General features: G+C 44.2%; 1 protein-coding gene and 1 long non-coding RNA gene across 3 annotated transcripts in view; one reads left to right on the top strand and one right to left on the bottom strand.

Moving 5' to 3' along the window:
* Positions 1 to 456: 456 nt before the first annotated feature.
* LOC120220486 lies at positions 457 to 3,053 on the bottom strand. Its single transcript, XR_005525589.1, has 2 exons — positions 2,330 to 3,053; positions 457 to 2,224 (listed from the first exon to the last, which is right to left on the bottom strand). It is a non-coding gene; the product is annotated as an uncharacterized LOC120220486 (long non-coding RNA).
* A 127-nt stretch (positions 3,054 to 3,180) lies between these two features.
* KCMF1 (potassium channel modulatory factor 1) overlaps positions 3,181 to 14,441 on the top strand; it is an 80,201-nt gene continuing 68,940 nt past the window's right edge. Inside the window, exons 1-2 of one of the 2 annotated variants that reach the window (XM_039217608.1) lie at positions 3,181 to 3,550; positions 7,208 to 7,364. In XM_039217608.1, coding sequence (XP_039073539.1) covers positions 7,346 to 7,364 — 19 coding nt within the window. In that variant the 5' untranslated portion in view covers positions 3,181 to 3,550; positions 7,208 to 7,345. The remainder of the gene's footprint in view (positions 3,551 to 7,207; positions 7,365 to 14,441) is intronic. The other variant, XM_039217609.1, reaches the window with a different exon arrangement.

Below are 14,441 nucleotides of genomic sequence, written 5' to 3'. Positions count from 1 at the left end.
TTACAGCACATCATAAGTGAGCAGAGCAGAGGAAGGTACGAGTATGCTTAATGGAGGCAAGGAAGGCTTAAGAGAGTACAGGGAATTTGAATTTGCGCCTGAATTTCCTGTGTTCTCCTTAAGCAAAGGGAAGAGCATATGCAAAGGCTCAGCGGCAGGAATCAATACAGTACAAGACAGCACAGGATACACCAGCAGATGAAGGAAAAATTTGTTGGACCTTATATGAGAAGTTAAGTTTCACCCTTTAGACAGTAGGAGGCTGGGGTGATAAGAGCTTGGTTTTCTTTTTTTCAAGTCAATTTTCAGATATAATTTGTAGAGAAGTAAACTTTACCCTTTTTGGGTGTACAGTAAACACTAAGACAATCAAGACTTAGAATATCCTCATCACCTCAAAAAGTTCTCTCTGTAGTCAATTCCCACTCCCCCCACTCAGAGGCAAGCAATTATTGATGATTTCTATCTCTATAATTTTTTAGTCTGAAATGATAATATACTCACAGGAAATTGCAGAGAGGGCCCATGTGCATTCACCCAGCTCCCTCCAATGGTAGTAACATTTTACAAAACTATAGAAAACTATCAAAGCCGGGAAGCTGATATTAGCACAATGCAAATAACTAGGCTACAGACCTTATTCAGATTTCACCAGTGTTTACATGCATTAGCTTGTTTTACAGAACATAATTGGGCCACAGTATGGAAGATGGGTTAGCGAGGCAAGGACATTGGACAAACTCAAAAGGAGGTACAGGGAGTGGAAAGGACTGGAAGAACCATTTCTGAAGAACAGAAATCATCTGATGGGCAATTTGGTAAAGCACTTGATCTTTCTGGAAAGGAAATCTCCTATACGGCTGAACAGCAAGCAGAAGGTTGTTTTAAAGTGAAGGGCCTGACCTCTAACTGAATTGAGGAAATGTTTCCTTCAGCCATGAAAACCCCAGATAACTGTAATATTCCTCCTTAGGCTTATGCAAAGAAGAAAAATGTTTAGTCATTTTCATTTTCTTACTTTTGACTGACTGCAAACAGTGAAATAACTGTCAAAGATCTGATATTCCCTTGAGGTTTAGACACTTTTTCTGTTTGCTCTCCTTAACAGAATGAGCTAACAACTCTCCAAACTGAAACAAACTAAACCTCTATACTTACTCTTATTTCTTCCTGGAGTCAATTTATTTTTGTTGCTTCTCTTCCCTCCTCCAGCCATGTATACTACTGACAATGCCTTAATGTCTGTACCTTAATATATTTACAGACATCATCTAGTCATCACAAAACTGTAGGGTGGTGCTGTCCTCGCTTTTAAAGCCCAACACCCAGAAGCTCCTTAGTGTTCGGTACCCAGGATCACACACACCAATACTGTAAAGTGCTTAGAAAGGCACAGGTTCTATAAATGTCAGCCAGACTTGCTGGAAGCCAGGTTCTCTACTCCACCAAACCCCAATAATGGCCTGGGTGGACCTCTTTCTTCAACAGCTGTGCTGGACTTAATTTAGGCAAAAGCTCCATTGAGTGCAACGGAAATATTTCTGGTGACAAAGTCCTCGTTTAAATCCCCATTTGCTTAAACCTTATTTGGCTGACAGTATATCACTAGTTACTACCAAATGGAGTCCTTTGGTAGATCTGAGTGACCTAATACCTATTCCTGGACTTTAAAACAAGCTTTTTAATATGCTTGAAATCAGATTTAATCAAACATGGTAACAAACACTATACTATGTCCTGTGCTACGTATTTTATACACATTTTGGCACTAAATCTTCCAAATACCAACTGTTATTGTCATTATTAGCCGTATTATCATTTGTAATCTGGGACATTTTAAAGATGGGGAAATCAAGCCACAGAAGGCTGCCATGCGCTGCCCCAGGTCACACAGCTAGTAATGGTGTACAGGATCAAGAATAGCCTTCGCCTAGCAACAGACTTCTATTTTACACACACACACAAACCAAAAAGCCCGGAACAATTTCAAATATAAAAGAGTAAACTGAAATAACCAAAAGCGAACATAGGACAAATAAAAAAAAAAAAAAAAAAAAGGAGACTCAGCAAGGTTAAATAATTTGCCAAGGTTACACAGAGTGTATCAGAACCAGAATCCGATGGCAGATCTGTCTTGACTCCGAGGCATGGTCCATTTCCATCGAACCACACTTCCACCGACACGTGCTAAGGGGTCGTATAAATATTCGTTGAATTAATACGACTGAAAACAAAGTTGACAAGGAAGCGGGGGGGGGGGGAATGTGTAAGATAAATGAAAACGTAAAAGTAGTTCACGGGCAGGGGGAAAAAGGAAATACAAACACACCCTCCAAAAGTTTTCCAAGCAGCGCATTCAAGGTGAGCAAGGTGCTGGAACAAACTCTGCGCGGGTCCCCCCCGGACACTTGGGCTGGCGGGCGCGGAGTCTTCAAAGAGATGGTCGCGAGGAGGCGGCCTTGGGGCTCAGCAGCCATGTCCGGCTGCCTCTTGAGCCCACGCCCTCTCCCGACCGCGAGTCACCCGGCCTCTCAACACCCAACGACGACCGGAGGCCTGCCGCCTCTCCCTTCCGAGACGCTGGTTTAAAAAGAAACACAAATACATGTCCCCAGGCAGTCCGCAGCCTCTCCTCGGGGTCGGGGCCCAAAGCTAGCTTCCCCGGCCGGCTGGCCAGCAATGCGCCCGAGGGCCAGGGCCCCTCGGAGCCGCAGCTCGTCGCCGGGCAGTGCCCGCCGCCCGCGATCAGCCCAGCCCAGCGGCGGGGGCGCCCACAGCCGAGACCCGGGTAGGCCCCAGACGGAGCTGGGGCGGCCGGGCAGGCGGGTGCCCTACGGGCCACGCGGGCCGGCAGTACCGAAGAGCGGCGGGCGCCGGCGGCCGGGCATTTCCTCTTCCTCCCTACGCGCTGCGCGGCGGCGCGGCGGCGGCGGCGGCGGCGGCGGCGGCCAGGCTAGGCCGAAGCCCGGCTCGGGCGCCCGACCACGGCCTGCTGGCGAGCGCGGGCAGGCGCCGCGCCGCCCCCGCCGCGACCGCCGGCCGCGGGGCCTCCGGGCGGCTGGGCCCGGCGCGGGCAGCGAGAGGCGGGGCCGGCGTGCGGGCGGCGGAAGGAGGCGGAGGAGGAGGAAGAGGAGGAGGAGGAGGCGGCGGCCGGGAGCCGGGGGAGAGGGGCGGGGGGTGGGCCGGGGGAGGGGAGGAGCGGGATTTGCGGAGCGCGGCGCCGCAGCCGGGAGCCGGCGGGCCCGAGAGTGACCGAGTCACGGCGGGCGCCGGCGGAGCCGCGGCGTCGGACCCGCCTCCTGGAGGAGCTCAGCCCCGGCCAGGCCCGGCCCCATTCCCGCCCCGCGCCGCCTCCCCGCCGCCGCCGCCGCCGCCGCCGCCGCCGCGGGAGCGCTCCCCTGCCCACCCCGCCCCCGCGGCCGAGCCCGGGAGTCGAGTGGGAGTCGGCCGGCCGGCGCGGGCAGCGCCGGGACCCCGCCGGGGACACTGCAGCCGGAGCCCGGGAGGGGCCGCGCCGCCACCGTCTGAACTAGGATGTCCCGACATGAAGGTGAGAGGAGCCCCCGCCCCCACCCCCACCGCCCGGGCCTCGGCCTACCCCGCCCGGGCCAGGCGCCGCGGAGGGCGGCCGGGAAGCGGCGGAGACTTCGGCGGAGCCCGAGCCGGGCCCGAGGCGCCGGGCCTGGGAGCGAGCGAGCGAGAGCGGAGGAGAGAGAGTCGCGGCGCCGCCGCCGCCGCCGCCGCCACGGCCGCGGCCCTGAGCTGGGCCTGGTGCCGGAGGCGGGGCGGCCGGGCCGGCCGGAGGGTTTGCACTGTCATGGGGCGGGGGAGGGGGAGGGGAGTCGGCGGGGCCCGTTACCGGCGGGAGCCCGGCCCTCGGGACTGATACCGGCCGCCGCGGCCCGCCCGGCCGGCCCCGGAGCCACGGGCTCCGGCGCGGCCTAGCGCTCCTGCCGCCCCGGAAGGGCTCGGTGCGGCCGCCGAACGGGGCCGCGGGCGGCGGCAGGAGACAGAGGAGCCGTCCGTGGACCCGGCAGGCGCGTCCGGTCGCCGGGAGACGACGGCGAGCGCCCCTGCCTGCGGACGACCGCGGGGCGGGCGGGAAGGCTCCGCGGCCGGCGAACGGGAAGCCCCCGCCACCCGGAGCCCGCCCCGGCCTCGCGGCTAGGCCTCGGCGCGTCCCTGGGCTCGGGTAACCAAGTTCCCGGGGCGGATCCGGCCCGGCCGCGGCGAGTAAACTCCCTGCTCGATCACCCGGTCAGAGCGGGACTTGCTCCCGGCGGGCCGCGGGCCCCTCCCCTGGCGTGCACTACCTACCTAACCAGGTTCTGGTAAATGACCGTGGTCCGGTCTGTTAATGGTCAGGGGGCGTTTGGGACTTGTTTCTCGGTCTAAAAGCATGATTGGGGTACAGTTGCAAATAAGCAGACAGCTCTACCTAGTCCCAGGGCACAAAGAGAAACACGTTTAGGAACGATGTATAGGCATTGAGCCGGTAAAAAAAAAAAAAAATAAGTTAACTTCAATTTACTGCCATATGGTTTAGAGAAGGGGGAGGGGGTTGTGTTTTCTTTGTTTCGCTACCACAGGTCTTTAAATAAATAAATAAAAAGTGTTAACATACTTGGCGAAAAGTTTATCCCGGTAAGGTTAATGCAAGATTGTGAAAGTGGTTTGCAAGTATTATGTACTCTTGATTTTAAAATCCTGTATAGGTGATGTAGGAGTGGAGAAAGTTTAGTGAGTCAGATTAGTGTGTGCTTCACTCCATTGGAAGGGTATTCTTAAGAAAATGCAGGCCTTAGAATTTCGAGATCGAAAAACTTAGATGGATTAAAAGTATATTTAGAGCAAGTTTCAGAATTTGCTTAACTGGGCTGTTGGGATTGACTCAAAGAACATTTTGTGTTGGAGGATTTTGTGTTTTTAAAAGGCTCAAACCTGATAGGAAATACACCATCTTTTCTTCACTTATTGTGGACAAGTGTTGGACGGTGTGAGGTAATAGAGGACTTAGACTCATATAAATATTTGGAAACTGTGTCCATTTCCCCAATTTTTCCTACTTAATGGGAATGTATTCTCTATCTCTGTAATTTAAAAGAAGTTGTTACTAAAGCTACAACCAAATTTTAATTTGGGATGTTAAAGTTTATGTTAGATGTAGCTTTGTGTACACTGACCACCTTTAAGACAAAATGAAGCAGCATGGCTGCAGACTCTCTTATAAGAACTGGGAGAGTTAAAACTACAGAATCAGCAATGAAGAATGGATTTGAGACCCATTCTTCTGCTTCAGGAAAACATCCAGATAGTTCCATTCTAATTGAATGGTGTCCTGGGAAGATTCCTTTACCCTCAGTAATCTTTTAGAGTAATTAAAGTCCCACGGTGTGAGGATTCTTGAATGTAACACAAATTCTGTAGTTTAAACCCATTTCCCCCAATTTGGTCCTGTGGAAAGGCATATGGTTTTGAAACTTACATTACCTTTTAGTTACTTGAATATTACTGAACCTCAGCACATGAATAGCACACTTTTTCTGGTAACTTACATAATGCCAGATGTTTCTCAAAAGAAACATTGCTGTAATTCATCAGTTGAAAACTTACAATATTTGACAAGTGATTATCTTTTGAGGGGCCAGTTTTCGGCTTAAGGCAGGAGTGGGAGTCTCATTAAGAATCACATTTAATTCGTCAGATATATGTTTTGCAGATTATTAGTTCACGCTGCCATTATTTTCATCAGTAAAAAATTAATCAACAAATGTAAAGTTTGACACCCTCACTATTCTAGTTCTTTTCTCACCTTTCTCTTTTTTGGGCAAACAAATCTCATTTCTTTTAGCATTTCTTTGGTTATATGATTTTTGAGCTTTTTTAATCATCTCTCCCACCTCCAAATTCTCTGTGGTTCTTGTTTCCTTTCACAGTGCGACCTAGAACTTGATGTAGTAGTCTGGTAAAAGATCTGAAATGTGCTGCCTGTAATAATCTACTTGGATTGCGCTACCTTTTCAGTGCCTTAGAATGCATGTAATTTGTTACTTTGTCTTTGTGCTCACCTAATGAGTTGTATGATATTATATGTAATGATGTAACTTTGGACAACTCAGCCCCAGGATGGACATATGTCAAGCTGAGTCTACCTTGTGAAGCAGTGGACCACCTCTGAGAAAGGAGATACAACCAGGAGCATAAAGAAATGTTCTAGCCAGGGGTCAACATACTTTTTCTGTAAAAGGCCTGCTAGTAAATATTGTAGGCTGTGTGTGCTATAAGGTCTTTGTCATCTCTGCCATAATAGTGCAAAAGCAGCTATAGACAACATGTAAATGAATAGGCACAGCAGTGTTCCAATGAAAACTTTATTTTTGGATGCTGACATTTGAGTTTTGTATCATTTTCATGTGTCATAAAATGTGATTCTTTGTTTTACCACTTAAAAATGTAGAAACCATTCCTAGCTTGCAGGTTGTACAAACACAGGAGGTGGCTGAAATTTGGCCCACTTTGGCCTGTGGGGTATAATTTGCCTACTTCTTTTCTCAACTAGAGCTTTAGAGAGTTGATGGAACTCATAAAGGGCCCACTCTGCTTGGTATTCATTCCATCGTTTCCTTTGGGTAATGGTAATGGGGAATAACTGGTTTGGCCCGTGGTTTGTACCTCAGTTTCCAGCAGCACCATGGAGATTGGTAGAGAAATAATTGTTCATCAGGGGTGAGAAACAGGGCTCCCCACCTTCCTAGACTGAGTCTGAGTGGAGCCGCCAGTACTCTACATTAAGCCTCCTGCTTGCCCATTATGACTTTTCTAGCCAGAATTCCACTTTTCCATTTTTTAATTAGCTTTGTAACGTTCTTGTCATCTTAACAAACTTTTTACATCCGTGCCCAGTCACTTTATGTTCTCATACCAACACCATCTAGTTCCATGTTACACATAGTGAAATCAGCCCTCTTTTCTAAGAATATTTTTGTAAGAGTATTTTTTTTAATGTTTCACTACACACTTTCTTAAATATAGGTATGTTATTCAGAGCTTAAAATGCATTTAATAGCTTGGCAAATTAAAAACATCAAATTACTCAGTGCTTATTAGATAAAATGAAACTATGAATGTTCTTGCATGAGTTTGAGCCTAATTGATTACCTGGAATTAGGACCAGCTTATTGCCTTAAATCAGTCAACCTTTTTTCAGTTGCTACTATGTGTAAGGCATTTTGCTAGGAACCAAGGAATGTGGGGATGAATGAATGAAACACGGCTGCTCACCTTGAGTCCGGTGGGAAGATGCATATGTACACAGCTTCTACAGCACAATGGGAGACCATAAACAATGGGAGACCATAAAGGAGGTAAATTGATGATAAAAATCATTGCCAACTTTTTTCCTAACTAATTTTTTAAATAAATTTTTTAGTGTTTTTTATTTATTTCTGAGAGAGAGAGACAGCATGAGCAGGGGAGGGTCAAAGAGAGAGGGAGACACAGAATCTGAATCAGGCTCCAGACTCTGAGCTGTCAGCAGGGCTCGAACCCACGAACCGTGAGATCATGACCTGAGCTGAAGTTGGACGCTTAACCGACTGAGCCACCCAGGTGCCCCATTCCTAACTAATTTTGCCCCACTTCAGAAAGGGAATCTAATTGGTTCTCTTGAGTGCCTTCCTAACTTTTGTGGGCTACTCTTGATTTTGGAAAAAAATGAGATTTCAAAGAGTCCTTTACCAGATTTATTTTTCCCCTAGCTTTTAGAAGATATTCATATGTAAAAATGATAGCAAGTAAGTGAACAAGTAGGTGATCTTATTGTTGTGTTACTCTCAGAAGCATCTGATACTGTTTATTTTCAAACTAAAGTACAAAAGTATATAGGCCATTAATCTAGCTTTTGGAAGTTGTACCATTTTTTTGAAATTGTACCACTCTTGTTAGTAGATTTACATTTTCTCGTCTCTAAATATATTATCTGACCCTAAAAGCACACATGCGGATGATCCCAGAGTGAAGTGCAAGAATTTTGATTTCAGGATCTGGGGACTGCAAAAGCCAGGATTGTTAATTGGCTTGTGGTTTTAAGGTGGTAACTTTTGCCTTCCTTGTAAGTAAAGTAAATTGACTCCCGATGAAGATTTTGCCAACATGTCAGGCCATTTATTTTACTTTAATTCTGATCTGTTAAAAGATTATCACATTCTAAATTAAGGCTTTTTCAGTAAAATAGATCATGAATTACATTTACCCTGATTTTCAATACAGGATAGATAAAAATGTATTTATTTTGTTCCCGGGGTCTTTGACTTCATGATTTCATAAAAAGTTGATTTTGAAGCTCATTTTCCCCATTTTTTTGGCATTTGTGTTTAAGTATCATAAAATACAACTTTCTTGTTTTAAATTAGAAATTTAATTTGGAAGAAACTTCTTTCAATCTTAGAATTTTGATGTGTATTAGCAGCAATCTTGTTTGAAGATTGAAAACTTTTTTATACTAGAAATTTAAGAAATTTCTGATGTGAAATGATCAAACAAATCCCTTTGATTAGGCTTGCAATATCTTAAAAATAAAGAAATCCATGCACTTATGACTCATAATTTTAAAAACATCAGCTTTAGAACATCTACCATATACATTTGCTGAGGTTTGTTTTTGTTGTTGTTTTTGTTTTGAGCTGGAGACTCCAAAAGCTGTGTTTAGTGAACGTTAAAGTGTTGTTGAGTTATCCTAGAAATAGTGTGTTTTTTAATTACGTTATAAATATTGCTGGAGAGCTATTTTCAATGAATATGAACTCAAAGGAAACATTTCCTACATTTTACATTCATGAAAGTTAAAAGTAAAATGCTGATTATAATTAAAATATTTTATTTTTATTTGTTTACTTAAAATGTTTGTTTATTTTTGTGCGTAAGAAAGAGGGAGAGCATGTGGAAGGGGCAGAAAGAGAGGGATAGAGAGTTCCAGGCAAATTCCTCTGCTGTGAGCGCAGAGTCCAACTCAGGGCTCCATTGCACAGACCATGAAATCTTGACCTGAGCTGAAATCAAGAGTTGGCCACTTTCTGCTGACTGAGCCACCCAGGTCCCCCTGGTTTTTTGTTTGTTTGTTTTGTATTTTGTTTTAGAGAGAGTGCAAGTGGGGGAGAGGGCTAGAGGGAGAGAATCTTAAGTAGGCTCCACTCTTAGGGTGGAGCCTGATCCTGGGCTCAATCCCATGATCCTGGGCTCATGACCTGAGCCAAAATCAAGAGTCAGATGCTCAACCAACTGAGCTGCCCAGGCGCCTCTATGATTAAAATCTTTGTGTTTGTGTGTGTGTGTGTGTGTGTGTGTGTGTGTGTGTGTGTGTTTAAGTAAGTAACTTTTTTTTCCTTTCTTTTAATGTTTGTTTAATTTTGAGAGGGAGATACAGAGCAAGAGATTGGGAGGGACAGGAGAGAGGGAGACAGGATTCAAAGCAGGCTCTATGCTGACAGCAGAGAGCCTGATGTGGGGCTTGAACTGACAAACTGAGATCATGATCTGAGCTGAAATGAGACAGTTAACCGACTGAACCACCCAGGTGCCGCCCCCCATAATTAAAAGCTGTGTAAAAGATTAATTCCATATTAATTTTAGTGTTATACTAGGAGCCATGATGTTTTTCAGTTTTTTTAAATGATAAGGTATAGTTTTTTCAATTGCTGAAGTTATTTATTAAAATTGAGGAAAGCGCCCTTAAGAGTACACACATCAGAGTTTTTTAAAAATTAGTAACTTTGGGGTGCCTAGGTGGCTCAGTCGGTTAAGCATCCGACTCTTGGTTTTGGCTCGAGTCAGGATCTCACGTGGTTTGTGGGTTTGAGCCCTGCATCAGCCTCTGCACTGACAGTGCAGAGCCTGCTTGGGATTCTCTCTCTACTACTTTCTGTGCTCCTCCCTCGTCAAAATAAATAAATAAACTTAAAAAAATAAAAAAATTAAAATGTGGTAACTTTTGTGTTAGCCATGTCCTGATTCATGTTGGAGATAGGGATAAGACAGTTCCCTAAGGGAACTTCCATACTACCTAGATTCCATAGGAAGGAATGAGTCATCATGAAAAGAGAGGGGTGTTCTTGGGGTGGTAAGGACAGGATGACAGGACAGTGTTGTCAGAGGAAAGTTAGGCAAGGTGGACATGAAGCTTGGAAATGATCTGTAGCCAGAGGGAGTTAGAGACAGAAGACTTCCATGCTGAGTACCAGGAGGTGAAAACTCATTGTGAAGCTAGCAAGAGATGAATTTCCTTGTTAGGCACCTTCCAGGGTCCCATCCCTACTACCTGTCTCACCACCCTCCCATGGTGTTGGTTAATTATGTTTTTAGTTGTCTTTCTGAATAGTAAGGAAGCAGTTCGTGTACGTGGTCATTTATTTCTTCCATGGCCACAGTGCCAACCAGCAGTCCAGCAACTTTGCCATTGGCTTCAAGGAGTATCGGAGGAAGTATGAATGGATCCCAGCAAGTCCATCACTGCTGTGAGAAAAAAAAAAAACAACAACTGAAATCACAAGAGTGGGTCAGTCAAGTCACCTTCAGCTAGGCGGGACAGACAATAAATGGGTGAAGCCTCTTGATATCATGACTAATTAGGTTTAGCATTCTACTGAATTGTGTGGGGTTCCCCCCCCCCCTTGCTGGTACTCAGTGCCAGTGTCGTGAACTTCAACTTTTTTTTATGTATATAGTAAGAGAGTTTTCATTAGGAGAGTCACTTTAGAGTGCTAACTTGAGCTATTAGAACAGTCACAGGCATATTCAGTTACGATTTATTTTTTGGTTTTGAGTTGTTTCTTTTTGGGTCTCTGTCACCCTTCCCTCCCACCTAGTAAAGTGGAGGGTCCCTCTAGTGGCACTCTTCCCTTATTTTCCAAGCATTTTTTTACGCTGTAATTGCTTGTCTACCTCCTCAACAAGGTACCTGAAAGGCAGGTATAGTGTTACTTCCTTTGCAGCCTACCACCAAGCACAATGTCTGGCCTTTAGGAGGCCAGACATTTGAACACTTGTGGGTGATTTTTAGAGATGTTATTACTTGTCTGAAAAATGGTAAGACTAGAAACTGCTGTCTTTTTATCTGGGAAGCTGGTTAAGAAGGAGGGAGATGGTGGGAAAGAGAATGTGGAACTTTCATAAAAGTAAGGGAGGATGAATAAACTACATAGAGTGAAAAAAAACTTAAGGGGAGCTGACTCCTGGGGGAATGACTTGGGATTAGACTTGGGTATTATTTTTTTGTTTTACTTCTGGCTCTGGTTTCAGATTAACTGGCTGTGGGTTCTGGATATTGCACCATGTGTGAGTTTTCTGATTCATTCAATCATTCATTCAGTGGATATTGATAGACTTCCTACTTGAGTACTACTCAAAGTCATCTCCAGAGCTTGCCACAAGTTGTTGACTCTTGCTGCAGCGTGATAATATTCAGTGGGTTTGAAACACTTTTGGGAATTCAGTGCTTTCCTGTTGCACAGGCTGTGGTTCTTTTCCAATATGCTGGAATTAGTCCTTAAAATTTATATCTTATGACAGAGTAGTTAAATCATGTAAGTATTTTAATGTTTTGACAATATTCATCCACCCCTCCTTTTTTGGGAGAGAGCATGTGAGTCGGGGAGAGGAGAGGGACGAGGAGGGAGCTGGGGGGGGGGGGGGGGGGGGGGGGGGGGGGGGGGAGAGAGAGAGAGAGAGAGAGAGAGAGAATCCTAAGCAAGTTCCACACCCAGCACTGAGTCTGACGTGGGGTTCGGTCCCACAACCCTGGGTTCATGACCTGAGCCAAAATCAAGAGTTGGACACTCAACCAACTGAGCCACCAGGGCGCCCCTCTTTTTTTAAGCCCATTTTCATTTAAATTTTTCAATTACTTCTAGTTCTGCCCAGCAGTACATTTTTTTCCTTAATATTGTCCTTAGACTCTGAAAGTCTCAACACATATCTGCATATAAAGTATGTTCAAGTAAATTATCCCTCATAGGTTTGTAAGTATCTTTTTGATGCTTAGAAAAGAGCTCAAGGGATTAAATGTTTAATTTTTGTATTCAGTATAGTTTTTGTGTGTGTGAAGGCCTAATGGTTATATAGCAACTGTCGGTTAACTAGATGGTACTTCTTTTCATTAGTTTTCCTCAACCATCATTCTCCTTTGGTGTCCTCTATGGTTGTAGAGCTTTGGCAGTGCAAAGAAATGAGAAGTTTTCTAAATTAGGAGTTAAGGACATTGCAGTAAAACAGGCAGAGATTATTTAAAGGAGTTGTTACTGATGTGTCTCTTCTGTAAGAATGAAGTAAATACATGCTGGGAGCTGGGGGTGCTTGGGTATTGGGAACCATGTAGTTTTCTAGTTTTCGTAATCTGAGATCTTCCATTCACCCTGATTAACACTGCTAGGGATTCTGATACAGTTAATTGCAATTTGAAATTAATGTAAAGTATGCAGTTTGTGTGTGTAGCTATAGATACAGATATACATAGTGGTCACAGATGAAGGACTGATCTTCCCTTCCATAGGAAAAATGGTGATTAGCACCTGAAGTGACAGTGGGCAAGCACTTGACCCATGGTGTTCCTGACATTCTCTGTCAGACCTGCCACATAGCTTCATGTTCTTTCATTGCTCCATATTGTTTTCTATAAGCTTTTTATAAGTGCAAGCCACATGTAATTTTATTTTGTATTTTTATTTTTTAAGCCACATGTAATATATATATATATATATATTTTTTTTTTCTTTTTTGAGAGAGCCACCGAGGGCAAGTTGGGGGGGGGTGGCAGAGGGGGAGAGAGAGACAGAGAGAAGAGAGAATCCTAAGTGGGCTCCATGGCTCGTTCTCTCTCATGACTGGTGAGATCATACCCTGAGCCAAAATCAAGAGTCGGATGATTTTATGTGAAAACTAATTTAAAAAAAAAAAAAAAAAAAAAAAAGAGTCGGATGATTACCCAGCTGAGCCACGCAGGTGCCCCTAGCCACATGTAATTTTAAATTCTCTGGTAGCCACAGTAGCAAAACTGAGGTGGTGAAATTAAATTTAAATCATTTAATACTGTAATCCAGTATTTCCAAGTTAACATTAATCAACATAAAAATTATTATATTCTTTTTTCTTACAAAATTGTAAAAATCTACATTTTACCCTTAGCACACTTTAGTTCAGATGCTAAATTTTGATCAAAAATACTTTATCTTAGTTGAGAATTATCTTCAGACATGGCATTGGGAGTCTGCCAATACATTTTTTGATCATGTATAGTCTCTTTTTGTAGGTATACTTTGATGTAGTATTGTCATCTACTTAATGGTGAGTTTATTAACATTCTGGATTTTTGCCTCTTTAATTTCCTAAGAACCCAGATTTTACCTTTTTCAGTTAAAAAATTTTTAACCTACATTAGCAACATTTAATCATTATAGTAGAAAACTACTTTATAAGCAGCTATAAATGTATATAAATTATAATCCCTCTGTGGGCCCTTCAGATAGGAAAAGTAAGTAAATGTCCTCAGGGTGATTTTAATGTGAGTTTGGGAGATTATTTTAAGTCCTCTGTGATGACAAATGTAAAATTTGTAAAAATTGTTACTAGTCCATTGCAAGTTGTATTGTGGTGGGTTCAGAAGATATTTTGGATACTATCTGATGAGGATAGACTTTTCATCATTTGAAGAAAGTGACCTTCATCCAGGCTTGGTAATTTATTGTAGGTGTATGTCATTGTAATGAGATTGGATCTCTAGTATCCATCTGGAAAAGGCCTTTGGCATCTAACAATAGAAAAGCAGATGGTTATGACTCTTATTTAAAGTAATTTTAAGAAAATTGGGGCATTTGGCTGGCTCAGTAGAGCATGCAACTCTTAACCTCAGGGTCATGAGTTCAGGCCCCACGTTGGGCATTTTAAACCTATATTACTTTTAAAAAAAAGTTTTTAAAAAGTAATTTTAAGAAAACAGATTATGGGGGGCGCCTGGGTGGCTTAGTCGGTTAAGCGTCCGACTTTCGCTTAGGTCATGATCTCGCGGCGTGGGTTCGAGCCCCGCGTCGGGCTCTGTGCTGACTGCCAGCTCGGAGCCTGGAGCCTGTTTCAGTCTGTGACTCCCTCTCTCTCTGACCCTCNAAGAGAGAATCCTAAGTGGGCTCCATGGCTCGTTCTCTCTCATGACTGGTGAGATCATACCCTGAGCCAAAATCAAGAGTCGGATGATTTTATGTGAAAACTAATTTAAAAAAAAAAAAAAAAAAAAAAAAAAAAAAAAAAAAAAAAAAAAAGAGTCGGATGATTACCCAGCTGAGCCACGCAGGTGCCCCTAGCCACATGTAATTTTAAATTCTCTGGTAGCCACAGTAGCAAAACTGAGGTGGTGAAATTAAATTTAAATCATTTAATACTGTAATCCAGTATTTCCAAGT

This window comes from Hyaena hyaena, unplaced genomic scaffold (genome assembly GCF_003009895.1).
Source record: "Hyaena hyaena isolate Hyena2069 unplaced genomic scaffold, ASM300989v1 scaffold_699, whole genome shotgun sequence".
Taxonomy (NCBI): Eukaryota; Metazoa; Chordata; class Mammalia; order Carnivora; family Hyaenidae; genus Hyaena; species Hyaena hyaena.
Note: the sequence above shows the minus strand (reverse complement) of the source record. Positions and strands in the feature narration are given on the sequence as shown.